This window comes from Bos taurus, chromosome 6, assembly GCF_002263795.3.
Source record: "Bos taurus isolate L1 Dominette 01449 registration number 42190680 breed Hereford chromosome 6, ARS-UCD2.0, whole genome shotgun sequence".
In the NCBI taxonomy this organism is placed as follows: Eukaryota; Metazoa; Chordata; class Mammalia; order Artiodactyla; family Bovidae; genus Bos; species Bos taurus.
In genome coordinates, this window is record NC_037333.1 from 116,476,763 (window position 1) to 116,500,651 (window position 23,889).

At 46.4% G+C, this 23,889-nt stretch overlaps 1 protein-coding gene across 1 annotated transcript in view; it reads left to right on the top strand.

Moving 5' to 3' along the window:
* The window catches only part of POLN (DNA polymerase nu), a 152,046-nt gene that overhangs the window by 39,372 nt on the left and 88,785 nt on the right, over window positions 1-23,889 (top strand). The window contains exons 7-12 of the mRNA XM_002688439.7: window positions 8,469-8,626; window positions 11,231-11,299; window positions 12,210-12,270; window positions 12,962-13,026; window positions 23,252-23,335; window positions 23,644-23,739. Coding sequence (XP_002688485.4) covers window positions 8,469-8,626; window positions 11,231-11,299; window positions 12,210-12,270; window positions 12,962-13,026; window positions 23,252-23,335; window positions 23,644-23,739 — 533 coding nt within the window. The remainder of the gene's footprint in view (window positions 1-8,468; window positions 8,627-11,230; window positions 11,300-12,209; window positions 12,271-12,961; window positions 13,027-23,251; window positions 23,336-23,643; window positions 23,740-23,889) is intronic.

The window sequence follows — 23,889 nt, forward strand, 5'->3', positions numbered from 1 at the left end:
TGCTGCTGCTGCTAAGTCGCTTCAGTCGTGTCCGACTCTGTGCGACCCCACAGACTGCAGCCCACCAGAATCCCCTGTCCCTGGGATTCTCCAGGCAAGAACACTGGAGTGGGTTGCCATTTCCTTCTCCAATGCATGAAAGTGAAAAGTGGAAGTGAAGTTGTGCGGTCGTGTACGACTCTTCGTGACCCCATGGACTGCAGCCTACCAGACTCCTCCGTCCATGGGATTTTCCAAGCAAGAGTACTGGAGTGGGGTGCTATTGCCTTCTCCGTTTATTTAACATTATTAAAAAGAATTTTAGAAACCTTTTTTTTTTTTTTTTTACTAGATAGACATGTAATAAAGCAAATATAGAAAGAATGTTCATTGCAGAGGCTGGGTAGTGGATACACGAGTATTCACTGTGCAGTCCTTTTCAAACTGTCTGAATGTTTGAAAATATTTATAGTAAGATGGCTCTAGTGGTAAAGAGCCCATCTACCCATGCAGGAGACGTAAGAGATGCAGGCTTGATCCCTGGATCGGGAAGATCCCCTGCAGAAGGGAATGGCAACCCACTCCAGTATTCTTGCCTGGGAAATCCCATGGACAGAGGAGCCTGGTGGCTACAGTCCACGGGGTCACAAAGAGTTGGAAGCAACTTAGCATGCACACAAGGCATTGGGAAAAAAAAAGTTTTTATTGTACAAAATTCCCAAGACAATATAAAGTACATGTGATACAGTAAGATATGTTTGGTGTTTATCCCTGGTTCATGGCTCTCAGCTCCCAAAACCCAAGCCATCTCCAGGGTGCTGAGTGTCCTCCATGTGCTAATGAGCACTGGGGGCTGGAGGCAGCAGGGCTTCAGGGCGGGAGTGGTCAGCAGAAAGAGGAGGCTCTACTGAGGCCCGGAGCTTTCAGTGTGACCCGCCACCTCCAGGAAGGGGAGAGGGGCTGGAGACCAGTGACTTAGTCAGCCACACTGAGGTAATGAAGCCTGCATAAAATGCCCTCATGGTGGGATTCCCAGGTGAGCAGCCCGGGTGCTGGGAGGGGGCACAGCTGGACTGGGTGTAGTTCTGTGCCCGCCGTGCCGTGCCCTGTGCACTCTGCCGCCTGGCTGTTCCTGGGCTGTAGGCTTCCTAATAAAGAGGTGTGAGTACACAGGGTGCTTACAGCAAAGGGTGGGCCCTGCGGAGGGCGCGTGGGAACCTCCCCTGGCTTCCAGCTGCGTGGTGGGAGGCACAGCAGGCCCGGGGCTGGGGGCTGGTGCCGGAGGTGGGGCCATCCATGGAGCTGAGGCTTGAGCTGCAGGGTCTGCGCTCACTGCTGGGAGTTTGTGGACACGCAGCTGCGTCTGCAGAGAACGGCAGGCGTGTGGGGGGACACAACAGACAACACTTGGCCCAGTTCCAACAGCTGTCAACTCTGTCCAGTCTTTGTTCCCCACTAGTTCCAAACCTCTGTCCCCTGGGTTATTTTGTAGCACGTCCCAAGCATCGTATTACTGATCTGTAATGTTTCAATCAGATGAATAAAATATGAGGATTTCAGTTTTCAGATGGCTTGCTCATCATCTCTCCCTAAAACAGCCATAATCTGTTCGTATCATTAGCTATCCAGGCAACGTTTGTACTTGCCCAGTTGTCTTTAAATAGCTTTGCTTGTTTTTGTTTCTTGCAGTTTGATTGAATCGGGATCCAAACACGGGTCTGGGTGGCCCTAAACTCGGGCTGGGTGTGATGTGTCTCCCCAGTTTTCTTGCGTCTTCTCTCCTTCTGTGTCTTTTCTTGCCATTATTTTGTCATTGCCGGAGTCCAGCTCCAGCAGCCAGAGATTCAACCTGAAGCGGTGAGCAGTGTCGGCAAGAAACGAGACAGCCTCTCAGTTTTCTTGGACTGCCTGTTTATTTCAGTTCAAGATTTTCTTTTGTACTTTTACTAAAGCAGTAGGTCAGAAGTTTGACATTTTCAGTTTCCCCTCACCCAGATTTATTATCTCCATAAATCATTGTTGCTCTTCAAACAGAGTTCCTGCTTCAGCGGTTCTCTGGAAATCAGCTTTACCATCTATTATCTACTCCCTCTTATGTGTCCTATAGTTAACTTGTGATTACATTGTAACTCATGCTACATTCCTCAGTTTATTTCTTATCTTTCTAAATCCTGTTTGCCCCTAACATCCTGAGCTCACTATCTCTTAATAAGGCTTCTAGCTATAGTACCTCTAAAATTCCTAACCTCTATAAGGTGTAGTAAAATATGCTAACATTACAACATTCCTTAAATTTTCAACATCTAACTATTTTAATTATTTCTAAGCCCTAAATTCAGTAAACTCCTTTGCCATAAACATTTTCCTCACAAACAGGCTTCAGATAACAATCCCTCCCATGTCCTCAAGCTGCGGCCTATGTGCTCATCCTGGAACACTCTTTTGTAAAAGTCCTTGAACAAATGTCAATGACTAACTTTATGAATTATTTTCTGAGCACAGCTGCAGAAGGCTTTGCGCCTTCTCATGCTCCTCTCAAGAACAATAAGCACCTTAATATTCCTTTTCAGTCAACTCAGCCGAGGAAAGGAAACAACAAGTCAGAATCACAAAGCCTAACTCCTTCATCCCGGGTCCATGCCTGCGGGACAAAGAGAGGGGGCTGGGGCCGTGCCTCCATTTTGTCAGTAATGCCTAACGCGGCTCCCGACATGTCATTGTTGACAGACCAGGGTTTCATCCTATGGGATTTCTCTTTCTTGTCTTTTAACATGTTCTCTCTTGTCTGTTTCTTCTGTACTGAGACCCAGGGGCCTGATCAGATTCGGGCTAGAGTTTGGGAGTGCAAGCCTGCTTCCTAGTCTCAATCCTAGCTCTGAGCGGTATCGTGTCCTTCTGTCAGGAAATGCATGAGACCTGGTTGTAATGCTCGGTTGTTTACCTTTTTTGTGGTATTTGAATTGTTTTTGTGATTTCATAGGTTGAATCTTCTCTATCTTTCATACTTGTCACATTAGAATCCATTTTCAATCTCTTCATTTTTTAGTTTAAAAGCATTTCCTTTTTTTCATCTTATTTTTAAACATACTTAAGGCATTATCTATTGCACTTATTTACTTTTGTATATTGACAGTTTCTTGTTGACTATGAGGAGAGTCTGAAACGCAGTACCTGGGTACAATCTCAGAAATGACACAGTGATGTTGGTTCGTTTCCAAGGCAAACCATTTAATATCACAGTGATCCAAGTCTGTGCCCCAGCCACTAATGCTGAAGACGCTGAAGTTGAACAGGTCTATGATGACCAACAAGACCTTCTACAACTAACACCCAAAAAACATATCCTTTTCATCATAGGGGACTGGAATGCAAAAGTAGGAAGTCAAGAGATACCTGGAGTAACAGGCAAGTTTGGCCTTGGAGTATAAAATGAGGCAGGACTAACAGTTTTGCCAAGAGAACACACTGGTCATAGCAGTATGTTCCAACAACATAAGAGACAACTCTACACATGGACATCACCAGATGGTCAATATTGAAATCAGATTGATTATATTCTTTGCAGTCAAAGATGGAGAAGCTCTATAGTCAGCAAAAACAAGACCGGGAGCTGACTGTGGGTCAGATCATGAATTCCGTACTGCCAAATTCAGGCTTATATTGAAGAAAGTAGGAAATACCACTAGACCACTCAGGTATGACCTAAATCAAATCCCTTAGAATTATACAGAGGAAGCGACAAATAGACTCAAGGGATTAGATCTGACAGAGTGTCTGAAGAGCTATGGACGGAGGTTTGTAACATTGTACAGGAGGCAGTGAACAAAACCAACCCCAAGAAAAAGAAATGCAACAAGGCAAAATGGTTGTCTGAAGAGGCCTTATAAACAGCTGAGAAAAGAAGTGAAAGGCAAAGGAGAAAAGGAAAGATATATTCATCTGAATGCAGAGTTCCAAAGAACAGCAAGGAGAGATAAGAAAGCCTTCCTCAGCGATCAATGCAAAGAAATAGAGGAAAACAATAGAATGGGAAAGACTAGAGATCTCTTCAAGAAAATTAGAGATACCAAGGGAACATTTCATGCAAAGATGGGCTTGATAAAGGACAGAAATAGTATGGACCTAACAGAAGCAGAAGATACTAAGAAGAGGTGGCAATAATACACAGAAGAACTATTCAAAAAAGATCTTCACGACCCAGATAATCACGATGGTGTGATCACTGACCTAGAGCCAGACATCCTGGAGTGTGAAGTCAAGTGGGCCTTAGGAAGCATCACTACGAACAAAGCTAGTGGAGGTGATGGAATTCCAGTTGAGCTATTGCAAATCCTGAAAGATGATGCTGTGAAAGTGCTGCACTCAATATGCCAGCAAATCTCAAAAATTCAGCAGTGGCCACGAGACTGGAAAAGGTCAGTTTTCATTTTAATCCCAAAGAAGGGCAATGCCAAAGAATGTTCAGACTACTGCACAATTGCATTCATCTTACACACTAGCAAAGTAATGCTCAAAATTCTCCAAGCAAGGTTTCAATAGTACGTGAACCTAGAACTTCCAGATGTTTGAACTGGATTTGGAAAAGGCAGAGGAACCAGAGATCAAATTGCCAACATCTGTTGGATCATAGAAAAAGGAAGAAAGTTCCAGAAAAACATCTATTTCTGCTCTATTGACTATGCCAAAGCCTTTGACTGTGTGGATCACAACAAACTGTGGAAAATTCTGAAAAATATGGGAATACCACACCACCTTCCTTACCTGCCTCCTGAGAAACCTGTGTGCAGGTCAAGAAGCAACAGTTGTTAGAACTGGACATGAAACAACAGACTGGTTCCAGGTTGGGAAAGGAGTACATCAAGGCTGTATATTGTCACCCTGCTTGTTTAACTTATATGCAGAGTACATTATCCGAAATGCCAGACTGGATGAAGTTCAAGCTGGAATCAAGATTTCTGGAAGAAATATCAATAACCTCAGATATGCAGATGATGACATAACCCTTATGGCAGAAAGCAAAGAGGAACTAAAGAGCCTCTTAATGAAGTTGAAAGAGGAGAGTGAAAATGCTGGCTTAAAACTCAACATTTAAAAAACGAAGATCATGGCATCTTGGTCCCATCACTTCATGGGAAACAGATGGGGAAACAATGAAAACAGTGAGAGCCTTTATTTTTGGGGGGGCTCCAAAATCACTGTGGATGGTGACTGCAGCCATGAAATTAAAAGACACTTGCTCCTTGGAAGAAAAGCTACGATCAACCTAGACAGCACATTAAAAAGCAGAGACATACACTACTTTTCTGACAAAAGTCCATCTAGTCAAAGCTGTGGTTTTTCCAATAGTCATGTATGGATGTGAGAGTTGGACCATAAAGAAAGCTACGCACTGAAGAATTGACGCTTTTGAACCATGGTGTTGGAGAAGACTCTTGAAAGTCCCTTGGACAGTAAAATCAAACCAGTCAATCCTGAAGGAAATCAGTCCTGAATATTCATTGGAAGGACTGATGCTCAAGCTGAAGCTCTAATACTTTGGCCACCTGATGTGAAGAATGGATTCCTTGGAAAAAACCCCGATGATCAGAAAGATTGAAGGTGGGAGGAAAAGGAAACGACAGAGTATGAGATGGTTGGATGGCATCACCAACTTGATGGACATGAGTTTGAGTAAGCTCCAGGAGTTGGTGATGGACAGGGAAGCCTGGCATTGTGCAGTCCATGGGGTCGCAAAGAGTCAGACACAACTGAGAGACTGAACTGAACTGATTGCCAGTTTAGTTTTTATTTCAGAAATGGTTTTTTGGTTTTACTTTGCTTTCCTGAATTCTTTTGTCTATTTATCAAGTTTTTCTTTTACTAAGTCACCTAATCTCTTAAGTATTTCTAACTGAGTTCTTCATTTTCATGCTAAGTCACTTAAATCGTGTCTGACTCTTCGGACTGTAGCCCTCCAGGCTCCTCTGTTTGTGGGGTTCTCCAGGCAAGAATACTGAAGTGGAATGCCATGCCCACCTCCAGGGGATCTTCTCAACCAAGGGATCAAACTTGTGTCTCTTATGTCTCCGGCACTAGCAGGCAGGTTCTTTACCACCATAACTTGTATCATTTTCTTAATTTTTCTTAGCTCATTCACCATCTGTGTTGTTGGCACTTCTTTTCCAATACCTGACATTCTCCCTGGTGTGGGGCTTGTCCTAATAGCTTCAGTTTAGTTACAAGAGTTTGTAGGAAACAGTCCCCAGACCATTCCAGTGCTGCAGACCTTCCCCAGGGTTTTTCAAAAGCATTTGTTGATAAGAACCCTTACTTTTGGAATACTAGAGCTTTGAAAGGGAGACGGAATGAAATCGTGTGGCTGGGTCAGTGTTGGCAGACACGGTTATATAAAGTCCTGATGGCTGATGGCGGCAGGCAGGCAGAGTGCTGGCCGACTTCCTGTCCCCCAGAGTTCCAAATCTGTCAACACAGGTGACTTCCCGGCTATCAGAAAAATAGCGACGATACTGGCTGCTTGGGTAAATATAAATCTCTTAGACTACTGTGATTTAAATATGCCAGAAAATATAATGCTTAGTGTGATGTGATCTAAGACTACAGTTTTATTTAAAGACCAACTCTTTGTCATGGTGAAGCACACTTCAAAATGTTATAGCAACTTCAGAGAGCAGTCACTCAGGATTGCCAGACTTGTCTCTTAATTTATCAGTCCCCTCATCCTTTTATTACTCCGGCTCCAGGTCCAAAATACTCTGGTACTAAAATATATTAGGCAAATATCACTTTTTTTTTTTTTAAAGAAGCACCTTCAGGACTTCTCTGGTGGTCTACTTTTTAAGACTCCAAGCTTCCAACACAGGGGTGTGGGTTTGATCTGTGGTCAGGGAACTAAGATCCCACATGCGGCATGGCGCGGCCAAAAAACAAAATAAAAATTTTAAAAGTGCATATTCATATGTGTCCCACGGCTACTTCTGGTAATCTTTTCTCCCAGTTTTCAGATGAGAAGACTACGAGGTGAGGGGTGAAGCGGCCTTGCCCTGAGTGTCTTTGCACACATCACGTGCAGCACTGCAGGGCTCCTCCCAGCAGGGCGCTGCACAGATCACCCCACGCCTCCTCCTTCTCTCTCGAGACTCGGGAAACTGACACCCCAATGCTGGGTCAGGGAGGCTGCCCCGCAGCTGGGTGGAGGAGGGGAGACTTGGGACGAGTGAAAGTGGGGAGACGCATGGTTGAAAAGAGAGGTGCACGGGGCAGAGAGAGGCTCCAGAGCAGGGAGAAAAGTGAAGCAAGATGGCAAGGGCGGGGCTGAGGCTTCCGACTGCCGTCTCTTTCAGCTTCATTGAGAGTTAGTTTGGGATGGATTCCCCATGGAGACCGGCTATGTGGGACCTGGCTGGTGGAGACCACTCTTAGCAAAGGCTCAGCCTTCTTCAGGAATGACAGAGCGTCACTTGTTGCTTAGCTCTGTGAAGGAGGAGATGGTAGGACTGTAGCTGTTAATGCGAGCCTTGTTATTGCTGTCCAGTTGCTCAGTTGTATCTGACTCTTTGCAGGCCCATGGACTGCAGCACAGGAAGCCAGGCTTCCCTGTCCATCACCATCTCCCGGAGCTTGCTCAGACTCATGTCCATCGAGTCAGTGATGCCATCCAACCATCTCATCCTCTGCTATCCCCTTCTCCTCCTGCCTTCAATCTTCCCAGCATCAGAGTCTTTTCCAATGAGTTGACTCTTTGCATCAGGTGGCCAAAGTATTGGAGCTTCAGCTTCAGCATCAGTCCTTCCAATAAATATTCAGGGTTGATTTATTTTAGGATTGACTGGTTTGATCTTGCTGTCCAAGGGTTTCCAAAGAGTATTCTCCAACACCACAGTTCAAAAGCATCAATTCTTCAGTGCTCAGCCTTCTTTAAGGTCCAGCTCTCACATCCATACATGACTACGGGAAAACTATAGCTTTGTTGGCAAAGTTACGTCTCTGCTTTTTAACGCACTGTCTAGGTTTGTCATAGCTTTTCCTCCAAGGAGCAAGCGTCTTTTTTAAAATTTCCCTGGTTGCAGTCACCGCCTGCAGTGATTTTGGAGCCCATAAAATCTCTCTCTGTTTCCAGTGTTTCCCCATCTATTTGCCATAAAGTGATGGGACTGGATTCCATAATCTTCATTTTTGAACGTTGAGTTTTAAGCCAACTTTTTCACTCTCTTCTTTCACTTTCATCAAGAGGCTCTTTAGTTCCTCTTCACTGTCTGCCATAAGGGTGGTATCATCTGCATATCTGAGGTTATTGATATTTCTCCCAGCAGTCTTGATTCCAGCTTGTGCTTCATCCAGCCTGCATGTACTCTGCATGTAAGTTAAATAGGCAGGGTGACAGCATGCAGCCTTATCATACTGCTTTCCCAATTCTGAGTCAGTCCATTGTTCCATGGCAGGGCAAAGTACTTATTTTCCATAGAATGACTGACAGACCTCTCTCTCTGCAGTTGCTGGCTTTGTAGGGCTGGATCCCAGAATCGCTGCATGGCTGATAGATCCTAGTGATGCCGCACCCTCTTTTGAAGATTTAGTGGCAAAGTACCTGGGAAACCCCACCACACTTACAGTCAACAGCATGCATGGAAATTCCTCAAGAAAGACTGTGGTGAGTTGTTTTAAGAAAAGGTTTATGGACCTCAATACAACCCTGGTACTGCTGCTAAGTCACTTCAGTCATGTCTGACTCTCTGCGACCCCATAGACGGCGGCCCACCAGGCTCCCCCGTCCCTGGGATTTTCCAGGCAAGAACACTGGAGTGGGTTGCCATTTCCTTCTCCAATGCATGAAAGTGAAAAGTGAAAGTGAAGTCGCTAAGTCATGTCTGACTCTTAGTGACCCCATGGACTGCCGCTTACCAGGCTTCTCCGTCCATGGGATTTTCCAGGCAAGAGTACTGGAGTGGGGTGCCATTGCCTTCTCCGCAATACAACCCTAATTTTCCTCTAAGAACTTTTTCTACTTCATGGACAGCCCAGTAGTGAAAAGAACACTGCCCACATCCACGTTTACTTGTTTGGCAGAAATGCCTTCTGGTAGAGGATACTGAATGAGGACGGATGACTCCTCTCCCTTTGTGCAGCTGTCCCTGGGAGATGCCATTCATGGCCTGATTCTCCTAAATGCGTCCTTGGTGTAGAGGGTCACCTGCTCTGTGAGTGGACAGCTGCTTGTTGATAAATCCTTTGTTCTGGAGGCTTGGCCCCCGTGGTGGAGGCCTCGGGTGGCCGCTCCTCGGTCCCCATGGGGAGAGTCATAGAGGCTGCTCAGGTCTGTCTCTCCAGGCCCCTCTCTCTTGTTGGGAACCATTGTCTGCAGAAGCAAGGGTGTGTGCAGCCCTGGAACCCTGCCCAGAGCCTGGGGCGAGGGAGACCTGATGTGCTGCACCACAGGGCCAGAAGGCAGCCAAGCCGGAGCAGCGCCCATGTCCTCAGCCACTCTGTCCAGGCTCCCTGGCTGTCAGTTAACAAGCACAGTTCAGAGCAGGGTTGGAAGGCCAAGCAGGAGGCAGTGTGAGCCTGCCCTGCATGCCGGGCTGAGCTCGGGACTGTTATTTGGGGCATTTGATCCTACAGGCCTGCTCAGGGGGTGGAGTCGGGGATCTGTGTCAGATAGAGGCTTGGGACTGGAAACAGAGACCCTCACCCTCCCTTAGTCTAAAAGGAATTTGTCAGAGGAATGTGGGGCAGCTGAGACTCAGAGGAAAGGCAGAGCAAGCTTTGGGAAGACAGCAACCAGGTGGCTCTGAGGACCGAGGCAGCAGAAGCCCACGGACCCGGGGCCAGCAGTGAACCATGACCTTTCCTCCATGCGTGACTTTTGTCCAAGATTCACAGTTTTAGCGCTCAGAGTCTCCATTCCATCGTTGTGTCACATGTTTGCCCCTTGGCAGGGCAGCAGGGCGTGGAGATGAGCAGTCCTCCAAGGTCCATGCTGCTGGGTGGCGCTTCCCCAGAGAGGCTGGGGTACTGTAGCGGGAGGAAAGAGTGGTCCGCTGGTGTGTGGTCAGCCCCATTCACAGAGGAGGACTCTGGTGCACAGGGCTCATGTCTGCACCTCGCCCAAGGTCAAGTCGAGGCAGAGTTCAGGCTGCATTTCTGACTCTAAAGGGGCGCTTTTCCTGGTACACACATGTACAGCTTAGAGGTGGGAGTGGCTTAAATACAGAAGTCAGGGAGGCCCGGCCGCGTGGCTCAGGCGCCCTGAGTGCCCCGGCTTACGGTTCCCCCGAGAGGCTCTGCCCAAGGCCTCATCCACACTCGGCAGAAAGGAGGCAGCCTGGGAAGGACTCGTGCTTGTCCAGCGACGTGTCCGTCATGGGAGCACGTGGTGAGAGTGGGGTGGGGAGGGGCCCTCTGCTCTGCAGGGCCCAGGGACGCAGCGTGAGACGCAGGAGCAGGAGAGCATGGAAACTGAGGACTCAGTGTGGGTCCCGTGGGGCAGCAGCGAGACCGCACGGGAGGGAAAGATGACGACCGCTGGGGGAGAGCAGGTGCGGCCGGCTGAGCTGCCGGGCCCTGAACACCGCCACGGGGCCTGAGCTGGTCCTGGGGAGGCCACGCAGCTCAGCCCTGTGCAGCAGGCAGCATGTTCAGGCGGCAGGCCGGCCATGTGCTGGGCACAGCCAAGATGGACATGGATGTGCCCGTGGCTCCGGGAGAGCCAGACCCGGTGGCTGCACGACCACTGCAGGGTGCGTTGTGGGCAGGGGTCTCTGACGCTGCGTCTGGGCACCCAGAGTCCCTGGGCCATGTGGCAGAGTGAGGGGTACAGTGAGGACCCCAGGCCTCTGGGAGTGAGTGACTATAAGACTGCGTGTTGGGGCTGAGGCTCCCCCCACCCTCGCTGGGACTCTGGTTGGTGCACCTCCCAGCGGCTCTGTGTGTGTCTGGGGCAAGGGTAGGTGGTGAGTGTGGAGGCCGAGACCAGGAGACCCAGTCCCTCACCACTGCGCGGTCTTTGCCCCTGGCTGCTTAGCTTCTCTGTGGCTCACTTCCTGTAAAATGAGGGCAGTGGGGGTGGAGGGAAAGTAAGAAAGCAGTAGGGATCTTGAGCTTGCCCAAGAATATTCCATGGCGTGGGGCTGCTCTTCTTGGGGTGATGGGTCACAGCACCAGGGTGCAGTCTGTGTGGAAAAGCTATGGCTTCCTAGAGCGTGACAAGTGTCGCTCCCAAACGTTCCTAACTGTTCATTCTTTTGCTCTTTTGAAGAATCAGACTGTCCGTGCGAAACTGAGGGTGCTCCACAGACTGACGATGCACCTCTGCTCCCAGCTGCAGGCAAGGCGTTTTCGTGGTAGCTTCACTGCCTAGGGGCTGGCCTTCGTCCAGACCCACAGGAGGCATGTCCCCTAGGGCAGGAGACGGGAACCTGGGTGTCACTCACTGGAGGACTGTCCAGATGATGAGACCTGACTTTTTAAATGTCCTCTGTAGGTTGACAACAATTGTAACATTGTTTTTAAAAAAGATTTCCATTCAGTTGGAACATTTCCAACGCTGCAGTTAACGTAAAAGCTAAGTGATCATTTCAGCTCCACTCAGAGTCTCATTGGGAAGCAGAGGTCATTTGAAGGACTAGTCAAGAAAGGTTGAATAAAGGGACCAGGTACCACAGCAAGGGCAGGAGTTGGGGGCCAGCACGGGACAGAGGGGCCTGAGCAGACAGGCACTGGCTGGGAGCTTCTCCACCCCAGCATTGACGTGCAGGCTTTTACCCGGACCCTGGGAAGGCAGTGTCCTGCAGTGGCCGCAGGCCGAGGACGGGGGCCGGCAGTGCCCTGTGAGCTGGTGCAGGGGACGCCGCTTCCCTCTCCTCCTGCCCGCAAATGGGCAAAGCCAGCTTGACAGCAGAGAAGGAGCCCAGCTGATGTGGCCCAGAGGGCTTCAGCCCTTCCTCCTGTTCTGAAATTAAAGTGGGAGACTTAAACCACAAATACCTAAATCACGCTTAAAAATGAGAAAGATGAAAGGAAAGTGGGAGTGGAACCTGTCCTACCAGATATTTCTGAATATTTCCGTTTGGGCTTGGTATTAATATTAATCATAAGATAGGATACTTGACAGAAATAGGAGTTTTAACCACATAACCCAGAGGAGCTGCTCAGTGAGATTAAGCGGGCTGTGCAGCAAATGCGGGCAGAAGTAACAGTTTCAAAGTAAGACGATGTCATTTCTTCCCCTAAAACAGGTTTGTGGTTTATGGCAGCTCTTCTGGACTTTGGAGCTCCCTCTGATACCGATTTTGGCAGGTAAGCTACCATGAAGGTGATGCAGTGCTCTTTCCAGAGTTCTCTGTTCTGTCCGGGACGCCTGTTTTCTGGTGACTTAGTTTGGGGTGGGCAGTGCATCATATGGGCGCCAAAGAGCAGCAAACCCTTAGCTTCCCCTTTGTCCTCTGTGACCACAGGATGTGGCGCGCGTCACCTCCTGGTCTAGAAGGACTCTGACTTCGGGGAGCCCCTCTGAGCTGCCTGTTCTGCAGGTGCCCCGGCCGAGGGGCAAGGGCCCTCCTGACTCCCGCGCCCCCGAGAACAGCAGCGGGGAGGGGCCTATTTGGAAGTTTCGCATGTCAGCAGCTGTCCTGTCCTGGAGTGCTGGACCTTCACACTTCGTGAGAAGCCCCTGGAAGGGCTATTCCAGGCTCCCCGCTGTCCTTGCTCTGAGCCCCTGGCCCACTCTGTCCTGCTGGGCACCTGGGAGAGCAGAGCCTTGCACACAGCGCTGGAGCCAAGCGGCTGGGCCACCTCCCCACCCACGGTATCCCCACGCCACCACCACCACCGCTGGGCTCCAGTGCCGACCCTGGGGGACGCTGCTGAGCCTGCACTGTCCTCGTGGTCTGCGTCGGGGAGGGAGGCTTGCTCCTGGCCCTTCAGTCTTTCTCAGAAATGACTCGCTAATGCGGTACAAATGGTATCTGCTTTGGTGTTTGAATCACAGTGATGGAAAGCCACCGCATTCGGGTGAACAAGGAGGAGATGGAACGGATGTCAGCGCTTCTTGGGGTGAGCACGTCCATCAGGCTGCCCACGGGTGCTGGCCCTCCCCTGCCTGGTGGGCGGCTCCCGGGGGGCCCACGTAACTGGCCTTTTCTTCCTCACTCGGCCCAGCCTGGGGCACTGTCGCCCCATCTGACTCCTGCAGGGGATATCACACTTGGAAAGAGTTGAAGCAAGACCACATCTGGTGCCCGCCCCATGTGGACGTGTGCTGGTTTAGAGGGCATCGCCCCTTGAGTGGGTGAGGGCAGGTCATGGGTTTCTTGGATACTTTAAAAAAGCAAAAGCAAAGTTTTCTAACTGTGAAAAATAGAGGGATGCATAAAGATGCCTGAAAAAGATGCATTAAGGGTTCCACTTAAGTTGTTTTAAAGTTAATATTTTAAAGGAAACTCTGGGATGACCATCACCCAGGTCAAAGCTGAGAACATCCGGAAGCCCTGCTGGCCCTTCCCTGTCGGAGCCCCCTTCCTGACTTGGCAGGACTTCCACTGTCCACATCCTTTACAGCTTTCCATTTAAAAGCTTGATAGTACAATTGCTTTCTCTCAGAAGGAGCTGTAGGTTAGCCAGCGTGTCTGGCCTCTCTCCCCTGGTCTCAGCTTCCGGTCCGTGCCCTTCAGCCGGCGTGTCTGGCCTCTCTCCCCTGGTCTCAGCTTCGGTCCGTGCCCCTTTAGCTGGCGTGTCTGGCCTCTCTCCCCTTGTCTCAGCTTCGGTCCGTGCCCTTTAGCTGGCGTGTCTGGCCTCTCTCCCCTTGTCTCAGCTTCGGTCCGTGCCCTTTAGCCGGCGTGTCTGGCCTCTCTCCCCTGGTCTCAGCTTCGGTCCGTGCCCCTTTAGCTGGCGTGTCTGGCCTCTCTCCCCATGCCCCTTGGCTCTTAGTGCTCCACTGCACGCTACACCCCAGTGTGATGGCAGCAGGGTTGTGTCTGGCATCACAGGCCATGCTGTGTCCCTGAGCAGGTCTCCTGGGCCTGTGGGCACATGGTCCCCGGGTCCGAGGCGCGGTGAGCTGCTGGCGCAGCTTCGTCAGACGACACTGAATTGCTTTCTAAAGCCACAGCTGCGTGACGTGCACACGAGGGCCCGTCCTGCACTTCCTCCCCGGCACGGGTCCCTGGACTCTGAGTGAAGATGCAGTGGTATCTCGTTATGATGTTGGTTCCTGGTGTCCAGATTACTGGGGAGGGTGACTAGCTTTTATTTCATTGTTGGCTGTTTGGAGTTTCTCCTTGGTAAGGGATCTGCTCAAAATTTTTACCCATTTTAATATTGAGGGTTCTGTCTTCCACTTTCTGATTTATAGAACATCTCAATATATTCTGGTTACAAGCCTGTTCTGTACACCTTGGTCCTCTATGTCTTACCGTTTTACTCTCTTAATGTCTTTTGATCAATAGCCGTCCTTAATTTTTAATTTTATCAGTCTTTTTCTTTATGGTTAGTGCTTTTTGCATCCTGTTTAAGGAATCTTTCCTTTTGTCGAGTTCGTGAAGTCTCTCTTCCATTATGTTTGAAGTTATTTTCATTAGCCTTTGCACTTAGGTTTATAAACCTGGAACTGATTTTTTTCTCTTTACTCACTTTTTTAATTGAGAAGGAAATAGCATACAATGAATAACGCTCATCTTTTAAAATTTATTGTGATAAAATACCCTTAACATAAAACTTACCATCCAAACTGATTTTAACTGCAGAAGTGAAGTGTTAGTCACTCAGTCGTGTCCAACTCTTTGCAACCCCATGGGCTATATAGTCCCCCAGGCTCCTCTGTCCATGAAATTCTCCAGGCAAGAATATTAGAGCGAGTAACCATTTCCCTTCTTCAGGGGGATCTTCCCAACCCAGGAATCGAACCCAGATTTCTTGCATGGCAGGCAGATTCTTTACCATCTGAGCCACCAGGGAAGCTCTGTAACTACAGAGTGTGATGGTAGGAATTGTTCATCTTGTTCTGCAACCATCACCAGCTTCCATCTCCATAACTCTTCGTCTTGTAAAACTAAAACCTACAGCTAGTAAACAGTTGCTTGCGGTTCTCCCCGCTCCCAGCTCTGGCGCCCGTCACTGCTCTTTGCCTCTCCGTGACTTTGCAGAGTCCCGGTGATCACGTGAGTGGAGTCGTAGCGCTGCTGCTCTTAGTGACGGCTCATTTCACGTAGTGTCGTGTGCTCAGGGTTCATCCGTGCTGTAGCATGTTGCAGAATGTCCTTCCTTTTTGAGGCTGAATAATACTCCATTGTATGTGCATGCCTCACTTTTATTATCTATTTATCTGTTGATGCATGCACCCTAGGTGGCTTCCATATTCTATGTCTGTCTTTATGCCAGTGGAAAATGGAAGCAACTTACTATGATTAGCTATTGTAAATACGTGCTAAGAGAATAGGTACACAAATACCTCTTTAAGATCCTGCTTTCAGTTCTTTTGAATATATGCCCAGAAGTGAATTGCTCGATCTTATGGTAATTGTGTTTTTAATTCTTCGAGGAACCACCATGTTTTTTCCAAAGCCCCTGTACCATTTTATGTTCTGACAAACAGTGCATAAAGGTTGCAGTTTTCTACATCCTCGCCAGCAGTTACTGTTTTCTGGGTGTTTTTTTTTTGACAGTAGCCATCCTAACGGGTGTGAGGTGGCATCTTGTTGTAGTTTCGGTTTGCATTTCACCAATGATTAGTGATGCTTAAAATCTTCTAATGTGCTTATTGGCCATTTGTACATCTTCTTTGAGAAATAATATCTATTCAAGGTCTATGTCCATTTTGGGATTGGATTTTTTTCTTATTGTTTAGTTTTTGGAGTTCTGTATATATTTTGGATATTAATCCCGTATCAACATGATTTTCATATATTTTCCTCCCATTATATGGATTGCCTTTTCACTCTGTTGATACTTTTTTTTAAGTTATACACTTCTACCTATCATTATTTTTTTATTTATTTTTAATTGGAGGATCAGTGCTTTATGATGTTGTGTTGGTTTCTGCCATGCATCAATGTGAAACAGCCACAGGTATACACATGTCCCCTCCCTCCTGAACCTCCGTCCCACCTCCCACCCCAGTACTGTCTTTTGATGCACAAAATTTTTAATTGTCATAAAATCTAATTTAAAATATCTTTCTTTTGTTACCTGTTCCTTTGGTGCCATATCTAAGTGATCCTTGCCAAATCCAATGCTGTTAGACTTTTGTCCGGCTTTCTTCTTAGAGTTCTTAGAATTTTATTATTTTAGGTCTTACCTTTAGGTCCTTGACCAATTTTGAGTTAATTATTATGTATGATGTTAAGTAAGGATCCAGCTTCATTTTTATGCATGTGGATACCCAGTTTTCCCAGCACCATTTATTGAAAAGACTGTTCTGTCTCCACTGAATGGTCTTAGCACCTTATCAAAATCATTTGACCATATATGCAAGGGTTTATTGCATTTCTTTTCCATGGGGATGGTCTTGATCCCTGTCTCCTGTACAATGTCACGAACCTCCGTCCATAGTTCATCAGGCACTCTATCTGTCAGATCTAGTCCCTTAAGTCTATTTCTCACTTCCACTGTATAATCATAAGGGATTTGATTTAGGTCATACCTGAATGGTCTAGTGGTTTTCCCTACTTTCTTCAATTTAAGTCTGAATTTGGCAATAAGGAGTTCGTGATCTGAGCGACAGTCAGCTCCTGGTCTTGTTTTTGCTGACTGTATAGAGCTTCTCCATCTTTGGCTGCAAAGAATATAATCAACTGATTTCGGTGTTGACCATCTAGTGATGTCCATGTGTAGAGTCTTCTCTTGTGTTGTTGGAAGAGGGTGTTTACTATGACCAGTGCGTTCTCTTGGCAAAACTCTATTAGTCTTTACCCTGCTTCATTCCGTATTCCAAGGCCAAATTTACCTGTTACTCCAGGTGTTTCTTGACTTCCTACTTTTGCATTCCAGTCCCCTGTAATGAAAAGGACATCTTTTTTGGGTGTTAGTTCTAAAAGGTCTTGTAGGTCTTCATACAACCGTTCAACTTCAGCTTCTTCAGCATTACTGGTTGAGGCATAGACTTGGATTACTGTGATATTGAATGGTTTGCCTTGGAAACGGACAGAGATCATTGTCATTTTTGAGATTGCATCCAAGTACTGCATTTCAGACTCTTTTGTTGACCGTGATGGCTACTCCATTTCTTCTGAGGGATTCCTGCCCGCAGTAGTAGATATAATGGTCATCTGAGTTAAATTCACCCACTCCAGTCCATTTGAGTTCGCTGATTCCTAGAATGTCGACATTCACTCTTGCCATTTCTTGTTTGACCACTTCCAATTTGCCTTGATTCATGGACCTAACATTCCAGGTTCCTGTGCAGTATTGCTCTTTACAGCATTGGACCTTGTTTCTATCACCAGTCACATCCACAACTGGGTATTGTTTTTGCTTTGGCTCCATACCTTCATTCTTTCTGGAGTTATTTCTCCACTGATCTCCAGTAGCATATTGAACACCTACCGACTTGGGGAGTTCCTCTTTCAGTATCCTATCATTTTGCCTTTTCATACGAAAAGCAAAGGAGAAAAGGAAAGATATAAGCATCTGAATGTGGAGTTGCAAAGAGTAGCAAGGAGAGATAAGAAAGCCTTCCTCAGCGATCAATGCAAAGAAATAGAGGAAGACAACAGAATGGGAAAGACTAGAGATCTCTTCAAAAAAGTTAGAGATACCAAGGGGACATTTCATGTCCTTTATCATGGGCTCGATAAAGGACAGAAAGGGTATGGACCTAACAGAAGCAGAAGATATTAAGAAGAGGTGGCAAGAATACACAGAAGAACTGTACGAAACAGATCTTCACGACCCAGATAATCACGATGGTGTGATCATTCACCTAGAGCCAGACATCCTGGAATGTGAAGTCAAGTGGGCCTTAGAAAGCATCACTACGAACAAAGCTAGTGGAGGTGATGGAATTCCAGTTGAGCTATTTCAAATCCTGAAAGATGATGCTGTGAAAGTGCTGCGCTCAATATGCCAGCAAATTTGGAAAACTCAGCAGTGGCCACAGGACTGGAAAAGGTCAATTTTCATTCCAATCCCAAAGAAAGGCAATGCCAAAGAATGCTCAAACTACTGCACAATTGCACTCATTTCACACGCTAGTAAAGAAATGCTCAAAGTTCTCCAAGCCAGGCTTCAGCAATACATGAACTGTGAACTTCCAGATGTTCAAGCTGGTTTTAGAAAAGTCAGAGGAACCAGAGATCAAATTGCCAACATCTGCTGGATTATGGGAAAAGCAAGAGAGTTCCAGAAAAACATCTATTTCTGCTTTATTGACTATGCCAAAGCCTTTGACTGTTTGGATCACAATAAACTGTGGAAAATTCTGAAAGAGATGGGAGTACCAGACCACCTGACCTGCCTCTTGAGAAACCTATATGCAGGTCAAGAGCAACAGTTAGAACTGGACATGGAACAACAGACTGGTTCCAGATAGGAAAAGGAGTACATCAAGGCTGTATATTGTCACCCTGCTTATTTAACTTATATGCAGAGTACATCATGAGAAATGCTGGGCTGGAAGAAGCACAACCTGGAATCAAGATTGCCAAGAGAAATATCAATAACCTAAGATATGCAGATGACACTACCCTTATGGTAGAAAGTGAAGAGGAACTAAAAAGCCTCTTCATGAAAGTGAAAGGGGAGAGTAAAAAAGTTGGCTTAAAGCTCAACATTCAGAAAACTGAGATCATGGCATCTTGTCCCATCACTTCATGGGAAATAGATGGTGAAACAGTGGAAACAGTGGCGGACTTTATTTTTGGGGGCTCCAAAATCACTGCAGATGGTGATTGCTGCCAGGAAATTAAAAGACACTCCTTGGAAGGAAAGTTATGACCAACCTAGATAGCATATTGAAAAGCAGAGACATTACTTTGCCAACAAAAGTCCGTCTAGTCAAGGCTATGGTTTTTCCAGTGGTCATGTATGGATGTGAGAGTTGGACTATGAAGAAAGCTGAGCGCCAAAGAATTGATGCTTTTGAACTGTGGTGTTGGAGAAGACTCTTGAGAGTCCCTTGGACTGCAAGGAGATCCAGCCAGTCAATCCTAAAGGAGATCAGTTCTGGGTGTTCATTGGAAGGACTGATGCTAAAGCTGAAACTCCAATACTTTGGCCACCTCATGCGAAGAGTTGACTCATTGGAAAGGACTCTGATGCTGGGAGGGATTGAGGGCAGGAGGAGAAGGGGACGACAGAGGATGAGATGGCTGGATGGCATCACCGACTCGATGGACAGGACTTTGAGTGAACTCCGGGAGTTCGTGATGGACAGGGAGGCCTGGCGTGCTGCGATTCATGGGGTCACAAAGAGTCGGACACGACTAAGCAACTCAACTGAACTGAACTGCAAGGGTTTATTTCTGGGCTCACTATTTTATGAGTATGTTTGGTTTGTATGTTTACTTTATGCCAATGGAAGATGGAAAGCATGCTCAATTGTGTCTGACTTTGCAACCTGACAAACTGTAGCCCACCAGGCTCCTCTGTCCATGGATTTTTTCCTGGCAAGAATACTGGAGTGGGTTGCCATTTCCTTCTCCAGGGCATCTTCTTGACCCAGGGATCAAATCCGCATTTCCTACATCTTCTACATTGCACGCTGATTCTTTACCACTGAGGCACAGGCCTGTTTATGGCAATACCACGATTTTTATTACTGTAACCATGTAGGAAGTTTTGAAAGCAGGAAGTGTGGGTCATGCAATTTTGTTCTTCTTTGTCAAGATTATTTTGGCTACTTGCTGTTCCTTAAGACTCCATATAAATTTTAGGGTGGATTTTTCTATTTCTGAAAAAACTGTCTTTAGAATTTTGGTAGGGGTTGCATTGAATCTGTAGATCACTTTGACTAGTATTGACCTCTTAATATATTGTCTTCCAACCCAAGAGCATGAGATGTGTTTCCATTTATTTATGTCATTTTGAATTTCTTTCAGCAGTGTTTTGTGGGCTTCTTTGGTGGCTCAGTGGTGAAGGATCTGCCTGCCAGTGCAGGAGATATGGGTTTAATCCCTGGGTGGGGAATATTCCCTGGAGAAGGAAATGGCTACAGTACTCTTGCCTGGGAAATCCCATGGGCAGAGGAGCCTGGTGGGGCTGCAGTCCATGGGGTCGCAAAGAGCCAGACACGACTGAGCGACTGAACGACCACCACAACGTGCTCTAGCTCCCGTTGTGTAAGTGTTTCTCCTTGGTTAATTCCTAAGTATTTTACTCTTTTTGATACTGTGGCGAATGGAATTGTTTTTGTAATTTCCATTTCATATTGTGTGTAGAAATGAAACTGATGTTTGTGTGTTGATGTTATATCCTGCTGTTTTGCTGTGTTCAGAAAGTTCTAACCATTTTTTTTGGTAGAATCTTTAGGATTTTTCTGCATATAAAATCATGTCATCTGCAAGCAAGGACAATTTTACTTCTTCCTTTCCAATTTGGGTGCCTTTTCTTTCTTTTTCTTGCCTAATTGCCCTGGCTAGAATTTCTACACCATGTTGAATGGAAGTGGTGAGAGCAAGCATCCTTGCCTTTTTCCTGATCTCAGGGAAGCTCTCAGTCCTTCACCACCGAAAATGATGCTTGCTGTGAGCTTTTAATCTTTGACTTACTATATTGAGATAGTCTTGTTCCATTCCTAGCTTTCTGAGTGTTTTTTTTTTTTTAATCATAAAACGTTTTTTATCAAAAAAGTTTGTATCATATTCTCAAATGCTTTTTTTGGCATTTTTTTAAATGATCATGTAACCCCCCGCCCCGCCATCCATTCTGTTGGTGTGGCGTATTATATTGATTAATTTTCATACGTTGAACCATCCTTGCATTCCAGGAATAAATTCCACTTGGTCATGGTGTATAACCTTCCAGCACACTGCTGAATTCTGCTTGCTGGCAGTTGTGGAGGAGCTTTGTATCACTGTGTATAAAGGGCGTTGCTCTGCAGTCTCCTTTTGTGTGTTTGTCTGGCTTTGGTATCAGGATAATTGCTGGCCTCAAAGTGAGCTGGGAAATGCTGCCTTCTCTTCAATTTTGGGGGAAAATTTTGAGAAGGATTGGATTAGGTCTTCTATAAGTGTTTGGTAGAATTTATCACTGAAGCCATTGCATCCAGGGCTTTGTTTGTTGGAAGATTTTTTATTTGATTTCCACTCCTTACTAGCTATAGTCTATTCTGTTTTTCTATTTCTCCGTGATTTAGTCTTGGCAGGTTTTGTGTTTCTACGAATTTGTTTAATCTAATTTATCCAATCTGCTGGTGTACAGTTGTTCATAGTGCTCTCTGATAATCCTGTTTATTTCTGTAAAATTGGTAGTAATATTTTCACCTAAATTTCTGATTTTTGTAGTTTGAGCCTTCTCTGTTTTCTCAGTCCAGCTAGCTAAAGGTTTGTCGATTTTTTTGATCTTTTTAAAGAATCAAATCTTGGTTTCACTGGTTTTCTTTATTGTTTTTATATTCTATATTTCATTTAACTCAGCTTCATATTTATTGTTTCCTTCCTCTGCTGTCTTTGGGTTTAGTCTGCTCTTTTTTCTAGTTCCTTCATTTGTGAAGTGAGGTTATTGAGTTCAAGGCTTTCTTGTTTTTTAATATAAGCATTTATGGCTGTAAATTACCTCCTTAGCACTGCTTTCACTGCATCCCATATGCAGTATGTTGTGGCTTTGTTTTCATTCATGTCCAAGTAATTTGTAAATTTGCTTTTTATTTCCTCTTTGATCTTTTGCTTATTTAAAAATGTGTTGTTTAATTTATACAATTTTGTGAATTTTTATTTTTCCTTTTGTTATTGATTTGTAACTTCAACTTCCTGCGGTCATATCATATTTTCTATGATATCAATCTTTTAAAATCTCTTGAGACTCAGTGGCTTAAAATATATTCTATCTTGGAAAATATCCGATACTCACTTGAGAATATCCCATGTGGATGTTATTGTTGGGTAGAGTGTTATGTGCTGTCTGTTAGATGTAGCTGTTTTTATTGTTGTTTAAGTTCTCTATTTCCTTACTTACGGGTTTCCCAGGTGGCTCAGTGGTAAAGAATCTGCCTGCAATGCAGGAGACCTGCGTTCGTTCCCTAGGTCAGGGAGATAGCCTGGAGAAGGGAATGGCCACCCACTCCCGTCTTCTTGCCTGGAGAATTCCATGGAGATGCAGCCCATGGTGCTATGTTGTGGTTGTTCTAATCATTACTGTGAGTGGGGTATTCAGATCTCCAACCGTTACTGTAGAACTACTGTCCATCTCTCCCTGCAGTTCTGTTAGTTCTTCTTCGTATATTTTAATGGTCTACGGACCTGTTAATGTAGATGCTTATATTGTTATGTCTTCTTGCTGCGTCAAGAATAGCACATCACCCTTTGTCTCTTAGAACCAGCTTTCATTTACGTTCTGCTTTGTCTGATAGTAATGCAGCCACCTTTGCTCTGCCTTCATTACTGTTTGAATGGAGTATCTTTTTCTGTCCTTCCCATTGCAGCCTGTTTGTATCTTTAAAAGGAGCCTCTTGCAGACAGCATATAGGTGGGCCGTGCGTTTCTATTCATTCTGCCAACCTCTCTGTCTTTCTACGTTTCTTCTGACCACAAAGAGAGGAGGTGAGGGGCTCGTGAATTCAGCACATCCTGATGCTGTGCTCAGCAGTGTGGCTATCAGCTGCTTCATAAGGTGCTTTTCATAAGGTGCTTTTGTCTTTGCTGTGGGCCTGCTGCACCCCTGCCCCTCGCCTGGACTGAGTGCCAGTCTGCGTGGTTGTCAGAGCTGCTGCCTCCGTTGGGAGGGAGGGTCCTGCCTCGCAGTCACAGAGGTCGCCGTGCAGTGTGGACCTGCGTCTCCTGCCTCGGGATCCTAGGCGAGTCTCGAGGTTACGGGGTGATGCTGGATCCCGTCGCTGGTCAGAATGCTGCTGGAGAATCCTTCTTTCCCTCCTTCTCTTCGGTGAAGTGTTTACTATTTTTACTTCTTTCAGTTTGTCTCCTTGGATCCACTTCACTTAGGAGACTGATTCTATGAGCTGAGTATTCCATCATGAGTCAACATTTGTATTTTGTAATCTCTCATTTCGGTAAATTATAAATTTTTTTTTGTTGTTCTTACAAGATCTTTTGTTGAGAATTATTTGGTGTGCAAATTAAATCATCTTAAATTGTGAACACTGTTAGTAAGCTCGTGTTTGTTGCTTTCGTAGTCTCGTCTCAAGGAACTGGAGCAAGAAGCCCATTTTGTTGCAGGAGAACAGTTTCTTATCACGAGTAATCATCAGCTTCGAGAGGTAAAGCTGAATTTCGGTTCTTTGATAGAACATGCTTCCTATTCAGGGGTTAAAGGGAGATTTATTCTGATTTTACGAGCATTATTGTATGTGGCTGTCTGAAAAGTACGTGGGTGGCTCGTGTTCTCTCACGCTGAGATTCATCACTTCAAGGCTCCTAAATCCAAGAGCAGGACCGAGTCAGGACCCACGCATTTGGGAGCACCTGATCAGGTGTCCTCTTTGGCCGGCTGCTGGCCTCTGTGGTGGTGGCGTGCAGGTCCTCTGAGGGCTGGGACGCTCGCCACGGAACGTTGCCTCTGTTGCAGATCCTGTTTGGCAAGCTGCGGCTGCATCTGCTGCGCCCACAGGACGCGTCCCCCGCGACGGGGCTGCGGAGACTCCCGTCCACGTCAGGAGCCGAGGTAAGGCTCGACAGTGTCCCCTTGCAGCACGTCCACACGGCACGCGAGTCCTTCTCAGGCCCCCGGGCTCCTTATGGCGGACGAGCCTGCAGCAACCTCCACGGAGCAATTCCATTCAGTCATTTCCTTTTGCAGCAGGAGAGGGGTCCC